General features: G+C 55.7%; 5 protein-coding genes across 5 annotated transcripts; 3 read left to right on the top strand and 2 right to left on the bottom strand.

The window, feature by feature from the left end:
• Positions 1 to 962: 962 nt before the first annotated feature.
• C8A04DRAFT_32012 (DNA mismatch repair protein msh-2) lies at positions 963 to 3,926 on the bottom strand (the record flags this gene model as incomplete). The annotated part of the gene is made up of 3 exons (XM_062781948.1): positions 963 to 3,626; positions 3,691 to 3,822; positions 3,903 to 3,926. The coding sequence occupies 3 exons, from the start codon at positions 3,924 to 3,926 to the stop codon at positions 963 to 965; spliced, it is 2,820 nt and encodes a 939-aa protein (XP_062633800.1).
• Positions 3,927 to 4,248: 322 nt separating this feature from the next.
• Positions 4,249 to 5,493, top strand: C8A04DRAFT_32011 (guanine-1-methyltransferase-domain-containing protein; the record flags this gene model as incomplete). Its single annotated transcript, XM_062781947.1, has 1 exon — positions 4,249 to 5,493. One exon carries the CDS (start codon positions 4,249 to 4,251, stop codon positions 5,491 to 5,493), a length of 1,245 nt encoding a protein of 414 aa, XP_062633799.1.
• A 208-nt stretch (positions 5,494 to 5,701) lies between these two features.
• On the bottom strand, positions 5,702 to 7,496 carry C8A04DRAFT_14954 (uncharacterized protein; the record flags this gene model as incomplete). Its single annotated transcript, XM_062778305.1, has 4 exons — positions 5,702 to 6,401; positions 6,477 to 6,920; positions 6,977 to 7,168; positions 7,228 to 7,496. The coding sequence occupies 4 exons, from the start codon at positions 7,494 to 7,496 to the stop codon at positions 5,702 to 5,704; spliced, it is 1,605 nt and encodes a 534-aa protein (XP_062633798.1).
• A 714-nt stretch (positions 7,497 to 8,210) lies between these two features.
• C8A04DRAFT_39882 (glycoside hydrolase) lies at positions 8,211 to 10,612 on the top strand (the record flags this gene model as incomplete). Its single annotated transcript, XM_062784747.1, has 2 exons — positions 8,211 to 8,597; positions 8,684 to 10,612. 2 exons carry the CDS (start codon positions 8,211 to 8,213, stop codon positions 10,610 to 10,612), a joined length of 2,316 nt encoding a protein of 771 aa, XP_062633797.1.
• Positions 10,613 to 12,560: 1,948 nt separating this feature from the next.
• On the top strand, positions 12,561 to 17,862 carry C8A04DRAFT_14956 (uncharacterized protein; the record flags this gene model as incomplete). Its single annotated transcript, XM_062778307.1, has 4 exons — positions 12,561 to 15,333; positions 15,643 to 15,696; positions 15,730 to 17,677; positions 17,739 to 17,862. 4 exons carry the CDS (start codon positions 12,561 to 12,563, stop codon positions 17,860 to 17,862), a joined length of 4,899 nt encoding a protein of 1,632 aa, XP_062633796.1.
• Positions 17,863 to 19,077: the final 1,215 nt, after the last annotated feature.

The following is a 19,077-nucleotide window of genomic DNA, read 5'->3' as shown; positions in this document are numbered from 1 at the left end:
CTTTGAGGGCTATAACATCACCCTCAAGGCGCCGGGGCCTCCGACGCCGCGGGATTTTGAACGGTCAGGTGGTTTGGATGTAGAAGTGGATTGAGGAGTTGAGGAAAGGGGTGTGTGAATTGAGATGAAGTATCCGACTGCCGGTCGTTCCTTCGCCCGTTCGTTTTAAGCTCGGGCTTGGGGGGGATGGTTGTTGGATATGTGTAAAGTCTAGATTCAGGGGATCTTGTACCCCGTGTTGTAAAGGGCGGTTGCTCAGGGTGATGGAGAGCTAGAAGCCACCCATGTAGACTAGAAAAACGCGCAAGTTTGTGGATCAGGAGCCTAGTGCAAGGTGTGTGAGGTGAACGTTTGATGGGCCCTTCATAACTGGCCCTTCAGTGTTCCGATCCCGTTCCTGGTACAACTCCTCATCTACGGGTGTGAGTTCTCGCACGTGTACTCGGTCGACCGTTCTGATGTTGGAATGCCGTATTTTACAGGTGTTCTTTTTCCTTTCTCCCTTTTCCTTTCTTCTTCCTCTTTTTTGGGGGGGAGAGGGGGGGGAAGGGGGTTCCCTTCCTTCATATTTAAATTTCATATATGCTCTCTTATCCCATTCATACTATTGATTTTGGATCGTTGCTTTCTTCCTTTTTTGTCCGCAACCTTGCATCTATCCACCTGCGCAGTACTCGGATTGACCACAACAAGCGGCAGCGTTGGCATATTCGAGCAGCTGTATTTAGTCAAACCATAAAGTAGCATGTCGCACGTTTACATATATTTATTACTAAACATCAACCGTTTACCTTGCACCCCTAAACCCATTCCATTCCTTCACAGTACCGCAATATAGAGCACCCAAAGACCACTTATCTCTAGCTATCCGTGAACCAAGCACAAAGTGTCATACGGTCAATGGAATTAGCAACCATTTGCATAGACTTGACCCTGAGATGAAAACACGCAAATCCTTGCACCTACAACGCCTTCACGCTTTGGAAAAAGGGATTCGCCAACAACTTGGCGTCATTTCCCACCAACTCTTTCAACCGCGCGACCATTTCCTCCTTGGAGATGGTTCCGGCACGTACTTCGTCCTTCCAACGCACAAGCACGTCCTTGAGCAATGCGCTGCCCTCTTCCACGTCTCGCTTGGTGTATGCGGCCTCGGGCGGCGCGGGAATGGCAGCGGCACCGCTGCCGTCTTTCGCCGACGTGAAATCCTCGAGCTCGTCAGCCTTGCGCTTGGCCATGCGCACGACCTTGTCCGGGAAACGGACTAGTTCGGCGACGTGGATGCCAAAGCTTTGGTCGCAGACGCCAGGCTCGACCTTGTAAAGGAGGGTGACCTCGCGTTTTTCGTCTTGCTTGGTTTTTGTGGTCTTGGCGGATGCGTCGGTTGTCCCGCTGATGTGCGCTGTGACGTGTAGGTTGCGGACCTGCGGGGCTTGGTCGGCGAGCGCGGTCAGTTCGTGAAAATGCGTGGCGAAGAGGGCAAAACAGCCGATTTCCTTGACGATGTGCTCCGAGATGGCCCAGGCGAGGCCGAAGCCGTCGTAGGTCGACGTGCCGCGGCCGAGCTCATCGATGATGATGAGGCTCTCGGCTGTTGCTGACTTGAGGATGTTGGCTGTTTCAAGCATCTCGGCCATGAATGTGGACACGCCCTTGAGCTGACTATCGCTGGCGCCCACACGTGCCAGAATGCTGTCGAAGATGGTCAGTTCAGCGCTGCTGCATGGTACGAAGCAGCCGATTTGTGCCATGAGCGCGATCACGCCGATCTGGCGGATATAAGTCGACTTGCCACCCATGTTGGGGCCTGTGATGATGAGGAAGGAGGACTTGTCCCGCGTTAGCTCGACGTCGTTGGTGATGAACTGAACGTCGTCTTGCATTTCGAGACAAGGGTGGCGGGCTTCCATCAGAATCGTTTGGCCCTCTCCGCGAGGGTGTATTTTTGGGCGGACATAGGAGACGGGGGCGTGGACGGAGCAGTGCGCAAGGGACACAATCACATCTAAGTGGGCAAGCACACCCGCAAGTCTCTCAAGAACTGGACTGTAGGAAGCGGCAACACCGACGACCTCATTCACCAGACCGCTCTGGGTCCTGTTGTAGTTTTGAGACAGCTGGTCGAACTCGCGGCGATGCCCCTGTAGCGTCTTGGTCGTGAAGTAAACGCCGTTCTTTTGTGTTGAGCACTCGAGGTACCTCGACTTGTTCCGGATACAACCGGCTTCCGTGCGGGTCAACCGCATACACCAGCCGTGAACCTTGTGGTTTTCGAGGAATATCTTTTTGTCCCGCTCCTGACCTAGGTCACTGGCGGCCTCGGCGTACTCCCGGTCCATTTCAGTGCGTATCCTATCGAGCCTTTTCCGGATGATGCGCAGGCTGTCGTCAAACTCCGGCTTGATGATGAACTCATGGTTGTCGAGTGCGTCGAGGTCAACCGTGGTTTCCACCATCTCCTGCAGCTTGACCAAGCTGTCGGATAACTCGCGGAGCTTGTTGGTGTAGGCCGCATCCAAGGGATCCCGGTATGTTTCGTCCATGATGCCTTCAAACGTGCCCAAGAATCCAGGAAGGCGAATGACTGCTTGGTAGGCTCTGACCACGTCCTCCAGATTCGCCTTGTTTCGCTGGAACCGCTTTGCAAGACGGTACAGATCGGGAATCGACCTCAAATGCTCTTCTTGCATGGTCTGACGCAGTTCTGTGTCGTTGGCAAACGCCTCGACAAGTTGTTGACGCTTTTCAATCTCGTCCTTATCCATCAGGGGCTGCTTGAGCCACTGCGCTAGCAACCTGCTCCCGACCGGGGTTTTGCAATGATTCAGCAAACCGAACAAGCTCATGGTCTTCGCGCCATCTCTTGCCCCGGGCATTAGGTTGAGAGCCTTAAGTGCGGCCGCGTCTAGCTTCATGAACTGAGCAAGATCGTGTTGATACAGCTGATATTGGCCGAAGTTGGAGGTGTCGTGAAGAACACCGAGGTATTTGATCAGGGCCGCTGCTGAGCCCATAGCAAGTTTCAGGTCCGTTTGGGGGAGTAATGTGGCGGACCTTTCATCCTTCAACAGCCTTGCCAGATCTTGTTCGATATCCTTGACTCCAAAATCGGCCATTGGGCGCTCAGAAATGGCAACGCCGCAGCTGTCAATGATTTGCTTCAGCTTGGTGAGTTCTGGATCCCTTTCTTTGTCCGCCTTTTCCATCGTTATGAGGCACTCTTTTACGCCGAGTTGAATGAGAAGTGCTTCAAAATTGGAATAGAGATCGTTGTCTAGGAATTCGCTGACCCCGAGTTCCCGAACGCTGGCATCCGCGAAGCATACTCCCACAGCCCGTGCCTCTGACGCCTTTGCCGAGATTTTGACGGCCAGAATGACGGGTGCTGCCTCGGCGAGGCTTCCTAGGTCCTCTTCAACATCTTGAAGGTTGCCAGGGGAAGCATGTTTAGTGGCCTTCCAGTTCATCCGCCCGTTGGGGCTCGCCCAAATCTCGATCCGTTTCCCCAGTTTATACAGGGCTTCGCGAAGAAACTGTCGGAAAACGGTGGCGGTCATGGTAACCGAAGGAAGTCCGGTGTGGTCATTGCGTCCAAGCTGTCGTACAACTGAGGTAGTCTTGTAGACCTGTCGTTTCAAAGATAAATTAGTTAGTAGAGAGGAGAGATGGGAAGGCCGGGGAGGAACTCACGGTTCGTGCAATGAAGTTGGCGTTTTCGCCGTGTGCGGTGTACCAATCTCCCCGATCAAAAATACGAATCAAGTCCTCATCGTTGGCTGGGAGAGATTTGAAGAAGCGGATGAATCCATGCTCGTCGTCGACCTAACATTTCGGGGGGTTCTTGTTAGCATTGGATTAGATAGAAACTGAATAAATCAGGGGGACAAGATGGGCGTGCAGACCTTGAGCTCAGGTCGTGCAGACATGATGGTTGGTTATGAATTCTACAACGTTCAACAAGAAAAGGGGTTCGATGACATTCTCCGAAAAGCGGTTCTGGTGGTGGATGTCAAAAGTGTTTCGTTGTGGGACATCCCCGACAGTCTGGGAGACGCGTCTCAATTAAAGTCGGCACGAGAGACGCGTTGCAACGTGACAGGGGGGCCTCTTTTCACCGCCCGGCGTTAGTGTAGTGGGGGAATTCTGCCATCATAGTGGGTCAAAAATTTACAGTTCAGTCCAACCTTGAAGCTACATCTGCTTCCATTTTCGATTTTCCTCCGTAGTAATGTGCCGCCCACCAAGAAGATGGCCACCAACGAAGCGCAAAACGCGTCGGCAGACGTCGTCTCAGCGGATGCCCACATTTCTACGGGGAACAGTGACTTTCCAACCGCCAATGGCAAGCGCAAAGCCGATTCTGAGCTCGACCGAGCCGCCAAAAGGATTTCGCCAGCGACCGAGATTCCAGAACCGACGACAGATGTGGCCAACTCTGGGGACGGAGGGGGCAATTCTGAAATAGCAACTGGAGAAAACCCACCACTTTCTAAAAACCAACTCAAAAAGCTACGAAAGCAACAGCAATGGGAAGACTTCAAACAAGATCGGCGGGCCAAGCGCAAGGACAAACGGCACGAGAAACAAGCCCGCAAGCGCGCCGAGAAAGAAGCCATAATTGCCGAAGCCGAGGCTGCCGGGCTTGACCCGGCGAAGGTGCTTCAACAGCAGCAAAAACAGCCTTGGAAGTTCCGTCCCGTACCGGTGTCGTTCATCATCGACTGCGATTTCGAGGCGTACATGCGCGAGCCAGAGTTGGTGTCGTTGTCAAGCCAGCTAGTGCGGTCGTACGCGATGAACCGGAAGTCAAAATACCAGGCTGCGTTGCACTTTAGCTCGTGGGGAGGTAAGCTCAGGGAACGGTTCGAAACGGCGTTGAAGAACACACACCATAACTGGAAGAATGTGGGGTTTCACGAGGCCGATTTTAAGGCTGCCGCAACGAGTGCGCGCGAGCAGATGATGGGGCCAGATGGCGGGGAAGTCATTGATCTAATCAAGCCCTCAACTTCCGAAGGCGAAGCCGTGGGTGAGACCGAAGGCCAGGATGAAGAAGATGTAGACCGTACAGTGGTTTACCTGACCTCGGAATCACCACATACCCTTGACCGGCTAGAAGCCAACACCAGCTATGTTATTGGCGGGATAGTCGACAGAAACAGAGAAAAGGGGTTATGCTACAACCGAGCCAAGGGGTTCAAGGTTCGGACGGCCAAGCTACCGATCGGCGAGTACATGGCCATGCAAAGTCGGTATGTCCTGACAACCAACCAGGTGGTGGAAATCATGGCGAAATGGTTGGAGTGTGGCGATTGGGGGCAGGCATTTATGGATGTGATCCCGAGGCGTAAAGGAGGGACACTTAAGGACGATGCGACAGGGATCCCGGAGAAAGAGGGTGCAGACGATGACGATGAGCATGATGGCCTGGGGGAAGCTGTGGATCAGGTAGTTGGGGAAGATGTAGAGGCTGGGGCTGAAGAGGCTCCCTAAACCAAATATCCACCCACCCGTGTTTGAACGAGTTTTAACCATCGACGTGACGGGCCGTGGAGGTTTAAGATGTTTGGAGACATGGCAAGGTACCTAGGGGGATCAACTGAATGGGACACATCTAGGAAGGAAAATCCACTACACGCTCAAGCTTATACAACCGTCTGTGTCGTCGTAGGTCGATGTATCTAGTCATTCCAACATTCGATCAAAAGTCCAGCGACTCCGTTTTGATCTGGACGTCCCCATCCTCATCTCGCTCCCTCTTAACCGCAGTCTCCCTCTCATCTCGCATTAGCGTAGCGACGAACGAACGGAAGTGTTCAATGTACGGCTTCAGGCTCGTCTTCTCCCAATCCGGCACTGGCTTCACGTCCTGGCTACTGCTCCCACCTACCGCTGCCCCGTCCGACACTTCTACCGCGGCCATCGCCCTAGACGCTCCCTCCGTTTCCGCCCATTCATCGATCTCGCGCACCAGACGCGGAAGGGTGGGCACGTCAAGCGGGTCAAATGCGTCAAGATTGTTGCGGTCGATGGGTACGCACACTCGGCCAGTTCCCGGGTGGATAACAAAGGGGCTCTTGAGCAAATGGTTGAGGCGCTGGGAGACGGCAATATCGAGGCGGGGGTAGGTGTACTCGAGCAGGATGTCTTGCTTGGCGTCAAGGAGGCTGTGGGCATCCAGTCCACCGCTGGCGTCGGTTCGGGCCAGAGCATCAATGTCGGCCCACTTAGATGTGGACGCCCGGCCTGGGGAGGAATCCCACTTCTTGCGGAGGGCGTCGCGGAGTTGGAGGTCCGGAATTTGCTGGAGGAGATATTCTGCTTTCTCACTAGACTGCCAAGGGTCTTGAATCTCGAGGACGTCTTCTTGGAAGTGGTCTTTGAGGATTTCGATGCTCCGTCTGGATTGTTTTTGACTTAGTATCGGAAAATGACTCAAGAGCGCATAAGCAGCGGTGGAGGGAGAAGTAACTTACGACAGGTGGGGGTGCAACGGCCGCCGAACGTTAACCCTCTTGCCGCCTTGCTTGCCTGCAATAACCTCAAAGTACGCAGTGATGGCCTTCCTGTGCTGGTCGGCCAACGTTCTCGCCTTCCTGTCGCACACCCAGGCGTGCACACCACGACGACCAGAGTAGACCCAAAGGATATGGTTAAATCCAAAATCCTCCCGTAGCGCGGTGTCGAGCACCTTGATGGCCATGGTAGTGAACTTCCAGCACTTGTTGCAAATGTTTGCCTTGTCACAACACGTCCGGATGTCATCGTAATCTGTTAAATCGATATCGAAGCACAGCTCCTTGGCGATAGGTTGGAAGGCAGCTGAATTGCGGAACGTTTTACGATCCCTTGGGTCCGCCGTGTACACAGGCCCAATTTCAATACGCCTCGGCATCAATCGAAGCACATCTTTGCGGAATCTAGACGGGTGTCAGCGCGCGCACACGCTCACAAACACGGCATATGGGGTACTAACAAATCCGACGTAGGAAAGGATTGATACCGCATTACTGCGTCGTTGTGCAACCACAAACTGAACTCGCGGTGTTTGAAGTCATTTGTGGGAACAGGGCTATGGTTAAGCCATTGAAACATGTATCGCCATGGGAAGAAACGTTGATAATATGCGCGGAGAAGTTCGATAGATGCGCCCGGGGTATCGGCCAACCTAGTTTGGTGTGAATATCGGCATGTCTTTTAATCAACAATTCGAGGAGCGGCACTTACTCAGGCTGTTGCGGTTCTTGACCATCTTCAGGAAGAGAGAGGTCGTCGTCCGAATCGATGCCGTCGAAGAGGTCCTCTAGCTTTACCTCTTGTTTCTCCTCCTGCTTGATCTCCGCAGCTTTTGTGCCATTGCTCTCTTTTGCAGGTTGGGAGCTCTCATCTGCCGGTTTGACGTCCTCTGTGGCGGCTTGAGCATCAGCGGCGTCGGCCATAGCGGTATCGTCAACTGCCGCCGGGCTGTCCACAACCGCGGCTGGGGCGTCCTCCATCGGGACTTCTTCAGCGGGTGGGTCGGAGTGCGGCATTCTGGTAAAACCGAGAATATTCTGAGATTTAAAAACGGTGCGGCTTCTTGGTAATGGTCTACGAAATCGTGATAAATTTTGAGGCGATTTGGGCGCGGTGCGACTTTTGGTCTCGGCTTGTTGGTTGTTGTGTGCTTCTGGTTCTTCCATCCAGAACGCGTCGCAATGTCCAAAGCGCGTCACGCGTAAAGTGGTTGCTGTGTCAATCAATTAGGCTCCACCCTGCGCAGCACTCAGACTTAACGTTAACCCTAACCCTTGGTCCGGGTGTCTCGCTGTGGCTAAAAAAAGCGGCAGACTAAAACCGATACCTCAAGTCCAATCCATTAACATTCGATCAAATTCTAACAGATTCTGAGTGATTTTCTCTTTTGCGTTTTCTTTGACTTCTTTGATTTATTCTTTTTAGTCTTTTTTTTTCACTTTTGTAGAAAAGTAAGTTCTCAAGGACTTCCATCGTCTGCCGCTTTTTTTGGCCACAGCGAGGGAGTTGGCACGCGAGGTGCTGCGGACCCCCTGTCGCCCCAACGTCATTGGGATGTGACCGCCCACAAGCCTCGCGCCCCAGGGCAACGGATCCCCTGAACAACCTCCAGCTCATCATCCGACAGCCCATCCCCGTTCCACACCAGCCCTCACGACTGTACGTGCTTTGGACAAGTCTGTGGGACACAGATCATGTCCAGCAACCTCCGCCTCCTCATTGAAGATGGAAAGTTTCGCGATGACCACGGCAGACAGGTGATTCTCCGCGGGATCAATGTCGCTGGTGAGGCCAAGTATCCCAGTCAGCCCAACCAACCCTCACATGTGGCTGGCGATTTTTTCGATGGCGACAATGTCAGCTTCGTCGGCCGGCCATTTCCTAAAGACGATGCACAACTCCATTTTTCGCGGCTAAAGCGATGCGGATACAACACAATTCGCTATGTCTTCACCTGGGAAGCCATTGAGGCTGCTGGGCCAAGCATCTACGACGAACGTTGGATTGATGAAACGATTGAGGTGTTGAAGGCAGCCAAAAGCTACGGGTTCTACGTATTTATGGATCCCCACCAGGATGTGGTGCGTATGAATGGGACGGATACCGGTGTTCATTGAAGGGGGACCGGTCCGGCGAGAACAAGAGTCGACTGACGGTTGTTTCGTAGTGGTCCAGATTCTCGGGAGGCTCCGGCGCTCCGATGTGGACGCTGTATGCGGCCGGCCTCAACCCCCAGAGCTTCGCGGCGACCGAAGCTGCGATTGTCCACAATACCTACCCCGAACCCGACAAGTTTCCAAAGATGATTTGGTCGACCAACTACTACCGCCTCGCGGCCGCGACCATGTTCACCATGTTTTTCGCCGGCAAGGACTTTGCCCCAAAATGCATCATTGACGGGGAGAACATCCAGGACTACTTGCAGGGGCATTTCCTTCGCGCGTGCGGTCATCTTGCCAAGCGTATCCATGAGGCTGGCGGAATCGAAAACGACGTGGTATTTGGGTGGGAAAGCTTGAACGAACCGAACAAGGGCATGGTTGGCTATGAGGACATCAGTGTCATACCGAAAGAGCAGGCTCTGAAGAAAGGAACCTGCCCTACTATATGGCAAACCATCCTAACCGGATCCGGGCGGGCGGTAGAGGTTGAGACCTGGGATATGGGCGGGTTGGGCCCCTACAAGGTAGGACGGACGTTAGTCGACCCCCACGGTGAGGTGGCGTGGCTGCCGGAAGGATATGATGAGTCGCGATACGGCTACAAAAGAGACCCTGGGTGGAAGCTTGGAGAGTGCATTTGGGCGCAACACGGTGTGTGGGATCCCTCCACCGATACACTGTTGAAGAAGGACTACTTCTCCAAGCACCCAACAACCGGGGCCACCGTTGACTACCCCTATTTTACGAACAAGTACTTCATGGAGCACTCCCGCAAGTACCGCGACACGGTCCGTTCGTATCACCCCGATGCCATTCTCTTGCTTCAAGGGCCCACAATGGAGCTCCCACCACTCATCAAGGGTACTCCCGACGGCGACGATCCCCGGCTCGTGTATTCACCACACTGGTACGACGGCATCACACTCATGACCAAAAAATGGAACCGAAACTGGAACGTCGACGTGATCGGTGTGCTTCGCGGGCGGTACTGGCACCCAGCATTGGCTATCAAGCTGGGCGAATCAGCCATCCGGAACTGCTTCCGGGACCAACACGCGGCTATGCGTCAAGAAGGGCTGGACCGTATCGGGAACCACCCGTGCGTGATGACGGAATTCGGGATACCTTACGATATGGATGACAAACATGCCTACAAGACCGGCGACTACTCGAGTCAATCGGCTGCTATGGACGCCAATCACTTTGGAGTAGAAGCCGGTGGCTTGGAGGGTTATACGTTGTGGCTGTATATGGCCTCGAACGACCACGAAAAGGGGGATCAATGGAACGGCGAGGACCTTTCAATCGTCTCGATTGACGACAAGCTGTTACCACCGTCTGCCCTTCCCAAGACGCCAGACCTAGAGGATTCCACGGCCAACCCGCGTAGTGCGAGCTCGCGAAAAGAACTAGACGACGACGAGAGCGTCACGCCCGCTAACCTAAAACGCACTCTCACCAACCCATCCATCTCTTCCCAAGCCACGTCACACCAGCCCGAGCTCACCGCATCCCCGGGGTACCGTGCGGCCGAAGCCTACGTCCGGCCAGCCCCGATCACCACTGCCGGCGTGATCACGAACTATGGGTTCGATCTTCGACAATGTCTTTTTACTCTGGCCATAAACGCTTCGACCTCGGCGGATACTGACTCGGATACACCGACCGTAGTATTCTTACCCGAGTACCACTTCCCAAAAGATGCCTGCTCAGTGGAGGTCAGCTCGGGGAAGTGGGAAATCAGCAGCGATGAGGAGGAGTCGGTGCTCCTGCAGCGATTGCGGTGGTGGCATGGGCCTGGCGAGCAGACGTTGAGGGTGTCAGGGGTGGTCAAGAAGCATAATATTGCTCTTGGGACCGGGGAAGGCGGGGATGAGAGCGGTTACTATGAGCAGTGCAATCAGGGGGCGTGGGGTAACTGTGCAGTCATGTAAGGGGCTGAAAGGAGCGGGACGGGGATGGCCAGTTTGGGCATGTTGAATTGAATGGTTTGCTTTTGTTTTGTTTATGTTTTGTTTACCCAACGCACTGGTTAGTAGCGGGAGTCTAGGAGCTGTGCTTTCCTTTGGTTGTTTTTGTTTGTTTTTTTCCTTTCCGCTTCCTCGGGCCCCGGACGGCCTGGATGAGCGATGGATTCGGCGGATTGAAGGATTTGGTACAGCAAGAGAATGGATAAATACACGTAATCATGATAACGATCCCTAATGTAGGCAAACACTGCGTGTCTTTCGGTTCCGAAGCGGGCCCTGCTCCCAGTTCCTAGTCTCCTATCATGACAAAAGCTGGGAAAATGCCCTCATGTTCAGAACATTATTTCGTCGACTAGATAATGTCTGCTGCCTCGCGATACTAGCACACGGGCAGCCTCGATCCCCAGCAGCCTTGGGGTTCCTAGGGAGGCATGCGGCTGTGCCACCCACCGCGCTGCGGACAAGGCCAAGTTGGATAAGGGAGCTGCAGGAACAACTGCTTGGAGGAAGTTGTGCTGCCTGGGAAAGTTAGGTAGCGAATAAATACTTGAGTTGAAAATCATGGGCCATATGGAAAGAAAGTAGCTGAATCATACGCGAGGGCTTTCAAGGTGTTTAGAGCACACATTATGAAATCACTTACTCTGGTAGCAGTTTTCCTTCACCACTTATCGCCTGCCCATCATCCGCATTTACATGATGCTGGAGAACGGAGCGCTGAGGGTTCCATTGTTCCCGTCGGCAGTGAACCCGGCGCTAAAACATATTCATCCAATACCAAATCTGAGCTGCTCGTGTTTGGCCTTGTCCAGGCCGTCTTTGCACCCTCGATTCATGCCCCACCTCGGGCCCGGTTGGGTGAAAGCTTGGGCCACCGAGAGCTCCGTCGCCCTGCCATTGGTTCAGCTCATGGAGGATTTGGGAAAGCTGCTGCAGGCAGCACGCACCTCACCAAAATCCGAAGCGCGCTGCCGCCGAGGACCCCTGGTTTTCCTGTCGACGACAAAGCCCATCACCCCACTCAGCGGGAGCGCCCAGAACGCTCAGGAGGACGCTGCGGGAAACCGAGGGGAAAGGTCGGTACGCTTTCCATTGGTGCCTCGCATTCCACTTTCCCCTCCTGGAAAAGAAGGGAGAGAGACCCGGCATGCTTGAAAAGGCGAAATCGTATTGTCGATTCCGCTCAGCGACCCGTCTATCCGTTCCCTTTCCCTTGCTCGCCATTTTTGCGAGCGGCTTCAGGCGGAGGTGTATTGATTGAAACGCCTTGTCCATTTCTCGGTCGAATTACGGAGTAGTGTACGGATACAACTTGTAATTCCCTCCCCCGACTGCCGGCCCGGGATTGACAACGGAGGAACTCGTTAGCGTCGAAGTCGCAGCGGCTGTGCCGTCCGAAAAGTGGAGGGGACCAGCAACCCCCCAGAACCAAAACTCAAACAGATTAACTACCCACATACAACCTCAAACAAGCGCGCCGGTATCAGCCGCCGTCGACACATCCTCGCCCGAAGTCCACCTTCGCCGCGTTGTGGACGGACGGGGTGGGAAATCCACAAGCCCGCCCTCTTGTCAAATATCGTGACAATTCGCTGTACGGGTCCAGTCTCCATCTTGGTGTCTCTCGCAAACTATCGATCGTCGGGTCCAGACTCCTCTGTGCCCTCCCCGCGCTAGTCCTCGACGTCTTACAATCCCCCCCACTACTTATCACAGGAGCGCTACCATCAACTGACACCACCGACGGCGATCCCTAGACCACCACCGATCCAGCAATCCGCGGGCTTTTATTGATCGAACGAACGTAAAGATAGCCACAACTCCATAGCACAGTGACGAACACAATTGGAACCAACCTCTTCCCGTCCCCCCCGACGCCGAATCGGCCGCGCTCTAAGCGCAACGGCCAGCCATGTATCAAAATGGCCAGCGCGATACGACCCGGCCCTTTCAGGTGCCTCCACCTCCTCCCCCCATGTCGCCGCCCCCTTCGGTCGGTCTCGGGAACATGATGGCCATCCCTCCACCTCCACCTCGATACCCAAACACCGCTGCGGCCGGGGGCAGTATGCTGCTTCCTCCACCTCCTGGCCCTCCGCCGAACCCCGGGTTCCCGTCGAGTGCCGTCCCACCACCGAGTGCGCTGGGGAGCGCCCCATGGCACGGAACATGGGGCCGTGCCTACGACGGCCGTACCGCGTTCAATATACCGCCTCCCCCGCCAGGAGGTGCCGGCGGGAATGTCCCTGCGGCCTATAACCCCAAGGCGCATGCGCAGGCCATCGCTGCGGCAAACGCTGCCGCGGGGTTTGGAGGCCAAACCAGCCTAGCAGTGCCCCCACCACCGCCCCCGAGCGAGCAGATGAGCGCAACGTACATCCCTTCTGGGGGCGAGACGTATGGCGAAGGCGTGGGTATCCCCGGGCTCATGTCATCGGGAATGGACTCTGCTGCGGCTACGCCACTAGACGAGACCTCGGGCCGTGACAGACTGTACGCAGCCGCTATGAACCAGCGCGTGCTGTCGAACGTCTCGACCGCAAGCACGGCATCTTCGTCTGTCCCGCCCGAGGTTGCAGCCCAGTGGCCGCTGGATCGGGTACTGACGTGGCTCAAGGTCAACAATTTCTCCAAGGACTGGCAGGAGACCTTCGAGCTGCTCAACATTTACGGTGTGCAGTTTCTCGAGCTGGGGAGCAGTCACGGTGGGCGTGGTAATTTTGGTATGATGCACCAGCAGGTGTACCCGCTGCTGGCCAGGGTATGCAAGAAGAATGGTGGCGAGTGGCAGCAACCCCGGGAACGAGAAGAGGGCAAGCGGATGCGGCGTTTGATCCGGAGCATCGTGACGGGTCGCCCTGTCGATACAGTCAAGACCTCCTCGACTGGCCATTCCCGCAAAGAGTCTGCTAGTGCAGGTTCATCCGCACCCATCGCCGTGACCGAAGCAACGGCCGAGTCTCCCAACACCCCAATCAAAGCCCCGGGGCCCGGCTTTGGCGGGAGGCGGTTTTCGCAGTCTTCCCGGTCAACGACCATGCCGACACTCAGCAACAACACCGGAGCCCCCGAATCCAACCACAGGAGTCTCATGAAGAACATTGACACCGACGTTGCGCGCCGCCACAGCCCGAACTTGAGCGAGTCCGGTGACGCCGGGTCGCTCCGAGTGTCGACGCCGCTCGGTAGAGATAGCCCAACGGGAAGCCCGGTCCCCCAGTCGGGCTTGCTACCGCCGTCTTCCACTGCAGGCAACGTCTCTGCCTCACCCCATACCAGCGTGTTCAGCCACCGCTCACGGAACAGCACGGACTCGGCGTCGTCCAACGCCGCGATCTACGGCTCGGGCGTCCCACCCGACGCGGCTGCCATGTTGAAGAGCGGCATGAGCATCGGCGATGTGGTGAACGGAAACCGTGCAGTTGAAGCACCCCAGGGCCGACGTTTCGGTCCCGAAGGTACCCGGCCGTCACCGCAGGACTCAGGTGACCGCAGCGCGGGGACAGACCCCCCGGGCAGCGCGAAGGGGAGCAGCTCGTTTCTGTCCCTGTTCCGGAACAAGAAGAAGGGCGAAGAGTACGAGTCGCCGACTAGTCCAGGTCCGAACAAGATGCATTTGTCGGGCCTACGCCACGGCGATGGGAGCGAGACTTCGCTCGACCGGCCATCGTCCAAGCGTGCCACGGGCGGGCGGGTATTTATCCTTGCAACAGCGGACTGCTGGAATTATCGCATGCTCGATGTGACGGAGGTTGGCTCAGCATCAGACTTGCGGCAGTTGGTGTGCATCAATTTGGGCTTACCGGATAACGACGGTGCCCAGATCTTTCTGACGGAGCTGGGCAAGTTTGAGCATGACGAGGAAGCGCTCGATGACACGAAGCTGCTGACAGCCAAGAGCCACATGGGCGATGCCGTCGGCTCTTTGAAGTTCTTTGTCCGGCCCGGTGTGCTACGGAACCCGAACGACCCCCTAGCGGTTCTAATCGATGAAGAGGCATACGCCAAGCTCAACGGCCGACTACGGTCCAGTTCGTCGCCGCCTAGCTCGAGACAAAACACTGCTAGCGGTAGGGAGCGGGATGAGAAGATGTTGACGGCCGAGGCGATCCAGTACAGGACGGAACAGATGCGAAAGCAGGAAGAGTATCTAGCCAAGCGAAAACAGATCCTGGATGCTAAAGAAGGCAGCAATGGCCAGGACTCCGGGGAACTCAGCCCGTCCTACGGCATCGTAGGCCGCAACGTGGATTTCGACCAACCTCGCATATCGCCCTACGAGGACCGCAAAATCGACACCCTGTTACCGCAGCGCAAGGCCCCGGCCCCTCCCGAAGACCCGTCCGCCACGCTACTCAAGGCCAACTCGCTCAGCAAGAAGCACGGCGCGCGCATGTCCCAGGGGAGCATGGACGGCAGTGGTCGTGTGAAGCGTACGTCATCCGACTTGCGTGAGGAGGCCTTGTTCAACAAGCACAAGGGGCGACCGAACGCCATGCCAACCCCTGAGGGCGGGATTCACGGCTTGCTCGTAGGTATGGCACGCGAAATGGCAGGCATTGGCCACCCGACCACAGGCGGGGCTCACGGCTTGTCTCCACACCGCGTGTCGTCGATGCCGGTGGCGAACAGCAACAGCAACGGCACCACCAACAACAACGGAGCTACTTCAGGCAGCGATCGAGGTAAGGGAGCCATGTCCACTGTTGATTTCGGTCAGCGGTCACGGTCCGGTTCTGGCGGTGGCTCTGGCAGCAGGGGCAGTGGGAGTGGTAGTCCGAGGACAGGCCCTGTTCCGGGTTCACCGGGCTCGACTACCTGGAGCTCCAAGAACGTGCCGTTTCTGGTCCCGGACTATTCCCCGACAACCTACCACGGTGAACATTTCGATGGCACACCGGGTGCTGCTGCTGCTACTGCCACTGCCGGAGTGGCCTCGAGCCCTGACTCATCCCATCTACATTTGGTGGGGACAAGCGCTAAATTTTCTCGAGCAGCACGTGCCCCATCTCCCGGAGGGATCAGTCCCAGTTCTCGCCGGCCTAGCGGTTCTTTCTCAAGTGCAGCAGTAGCAGCAGCAGCCGCCGCAGCAGAAACAGCAGTAGCCCACAAGAGGAAGTCGCACGGTCCAGATACCGACTTCCAGGGTAACGATGTTCGGTTCTCGCAGGCACCTACTTTACCGGGAGCCAACAGCAAAGCCGGTCCCCAAAACGCCGGTTATGATGACGACGACGACTCGGGAGACGACTCGGATGACGGCCTATTCGCGGTCCCAATCGCCAACCGCAATAACAACGCCGCACAGAAGCCAGCAGCACAGCCCTCGACGGGAGGTGGTGAGGTTGATGCTAACGGGAAACGGCCGAGCTTGCGGGTCAACACGAAGCGATCGAGGAAAACGCTCTCAGTTGCGTTCCAGTCACCGCAATCGAGCGGGGAGAGCAAGTTCTCAGGCGACAACGAGGATGACACAGCTAGCGGTCACTCCTCGCAACGGAGGACCCCTGGTACGCCTGGGTCAGAGGGTTGGGAGTCAGAGGACCGGGAGACGAAGCTGGGCAGGCGCAAGTCATTCATCGAGAAGGATGTGTGGGCCAACCGCCCGCCGACCGATGCGCTTATCAACAACCTCGAAGACTTCTTCCCCAACTTGGATGTCGACCAGCCAGTCCTCGAAGAGGGCGACGGCCCGTCGCCCATTGAGGAAGCGGATGAGACGCTCGTTGAGCAAGGTTCATCTTCCCAGTCGTCTTCCTCGATTCCGCCGTTACCACCACTTCCCGCTGGCCTGTCCTCCAGCCATAACAGAGTGTCGTCGATCTACAATGAGAACGACACGTTGGGGTCCGACGAGTCGACTCTTAAAGCGCTCGACTCGCGACCCGTGTCGATGCAGACGCTGGCGCATCGCAGCGTGCGGCGATCGGGTGGCCTCGGCCGCATGAAGTCGATCCGAGAAGTGGCTCGGGGGGCGCACGAAGCGAACAAGCGGTACACGCAAGGGTCGGGCCCGCTGCATTCCGGCCAGCCCGGTATCCCCGGCGCTGGGGGCATGGTGGATAAGAGCACGAACCTGATGCGCCGCAAGAGCACCAAGATGTTCAACGCGAATATTGTGCAGATTCGGCCGGAGCGTGGGTCGTTGAACGCGGCTCTCGGGCTGAGCACGATCCCGCAGGATAGCCTACCGATACAGCAGCAACAACAACAGCAGGGCGCCGGTGGCAGTGGTAGTCGTGATAGCATCCCCAAACGGCAGACCACGTTCCGGTGGTTCAAGGGCCAGCTGATCGGCAAAGGTACATTCGGACGGGTTTACCTCGGTATGAACGCCACCACTGGTGAGTTCTTGGCCGTCAAAGAAGTCGAAGTCAACCCCAAAGCCGCCCAAGGCGACCAAAAAAAGATGCAAGAGCTCGTGGCCGCCCTAGACCGCGAAATCGACACGATGCAGCACCTGGACCACGTCAACATCGTGCAATATCTCGGCTGCGAACGTAAGGAGCGCAGCATCTCCATCTTCCTCGAGTACATCTCCGGTGGTTCCATCGGTTCGTGTCTGCGCAAGCACGGCAAGTTCGAGGAAGCCGTCGTCGCCTCACTCACCCGGCAGACCCTTGCGGGCCTCGCCTACCTGCACCGCGAGGGTATCCTGCACCGCGACCTCAAGGCCGACAACATCCTTCTCGACCTTGACGGAACCTGCAAGATCAGCGATTTCGGCATCAGCAAGAAGACGGATAACATCTACGGCAACGACAAAACCAACTCGATGCAGGGGTCCGTCTTTTGGATGGCGCCCGAGGTCGTGCGTTCCCAGGGCGAAGGGTACAGTGCCAAGGTGGACATCTGGTCCACCGGCTGTGTGGTGCTGGAGATGTTTGCTGGGCGCCGGCCATGGAGTAAGGATGAGGCGGTTGGAGCGATGTATAAGATTGCAAATGGGGAAACCCCGCCGATTCCGGACGATATTCGCGAGGAGATCACCCCGATTGCGCTTGCGTTCATGTTGGATTGCTTTACTGTGTATGTCCCCTTTCCCCGTCGGAATGTCCGAGTTTGAGTTTCACTAACATTGTTCCCACAGCGACCCGACGGACCGCCCGACGGCGGATGTGCTTTTGTCGCAGCACCCGTTCTGTGAGCTCGATCCCAACTATAGCTTCTTGGATACGGAGCTCTATGCCAAAATTAGGCCCGCGCTCAAATAAGGTGGGAAGAGGGAGATCATGTGGGTGATACTATGTATGTTGGGAGAAATGGGTGAATGGTCGATTTGTGATGTGTGTCTGGGAGTCGCCAGCGTGAATCTCCACCAGTTGGTTGGGTATTCCCATTTCCTCCGGAGTTCGCTTTTTTTTGGATTTTTTTGGGGGTTTGGGGAAGGAGACTCAAATGTTTACATAGCCAGCCATTCGAATTTCAACTCGGATTTTGCTCACGATATTATTTTTTTCGACGCTGGGAGATCTTAGAAAGCAACCATCAGCCGACGACGGGGTTGGTGCGGCTATGTGCTTGAGATCCCCTCTCCTTACTCTTTGTCACCGATATGATGTGCGCGCAACAATTAGAGATGCCCCGCTCAAACCTGATCGACCTAATTAACTCCTGACGGTCCCCAGAAAAGTACGTTAGTGCGCGGATATCATTAACTACAGATACGGCTATCGTTCAATTGTAGTCTGTGGGTATTTCTCATTTTCAAGTAGAAGCCCTCCTTATCACGACCTTCACTCGATACGTTCCTCAGTTCAGGACTCCTTCAACACCCTCCTGCGACAAGCCGCAGACCAGGATCCATGTATGTTGCGTACTCCAGAGATCGGGATTCGGCACACATGCAGCCCAAAAAAGAAAAAGGCTAAAATTCCCCGAACAGGGGTCTTCTCATCCGCCTGATCACCATTTCTGGCCCCCAGTTTTCCCCTCGGTTTTCAGCGTTGACAAGGGCGCACGTCTTTTTTGATCGCCGGGTTTTGCTCCTGGTGATGTTGGAGGGTGTCTCAAGAAGCTTTGCAAGTCTTGTTCTTCTCACGCTTCCCTCTTCCTAACTCGGTCAACAGAGGAAAGGTGAGAACTAGGACCGAAGATGTAAACCATGTACGTTATGTGGAAAGGTGGCCTCAAAAACAGAAAGCAGCTCTCGCCCCTCCACATGTTTTTTGGACCCCGCACTGGAACCGCCGCACACTCTGCAGGGTAGCAATTAACCCAGCCTTTTAAAAAGACGGGAGATCATCGGCTCCTACCAATAACCCCGTTTGGGAAGGCGAGGGATAGACTTTCCCGGTTCACATTTTTTGGGTGAAAGGGTTTGGTCTGTGATGAAACTGGCAAATCTCACTCATCGCCGGAGATGAGATGAATCTACACCCGCTTTACTCCGGCACCTCTCACTCTACCGGGAGACGAATTTGAGAGGC

The sequence above is a fragment of the Dichotomopilus funicola genome (assembly GCF_033296635.1).
Source record: "Dichotomopilus funicola strain CBS 141.50 unplaced genomic scaffold C8A04scaffold_78, whole genome shotgun sequence".
Classification (NCBI taxonomy): Eukaryota; Fungi; Ascomycota; class Sordariomycetes; order Sordariales; family Chaetomiaceae; genus Dichotomopilus; species Dichotomopilus funicola.
Note: the sequence above shows the minus strand (reverse complement) of the source record. Positions and strands in the feature narration are given on the sequence as shown.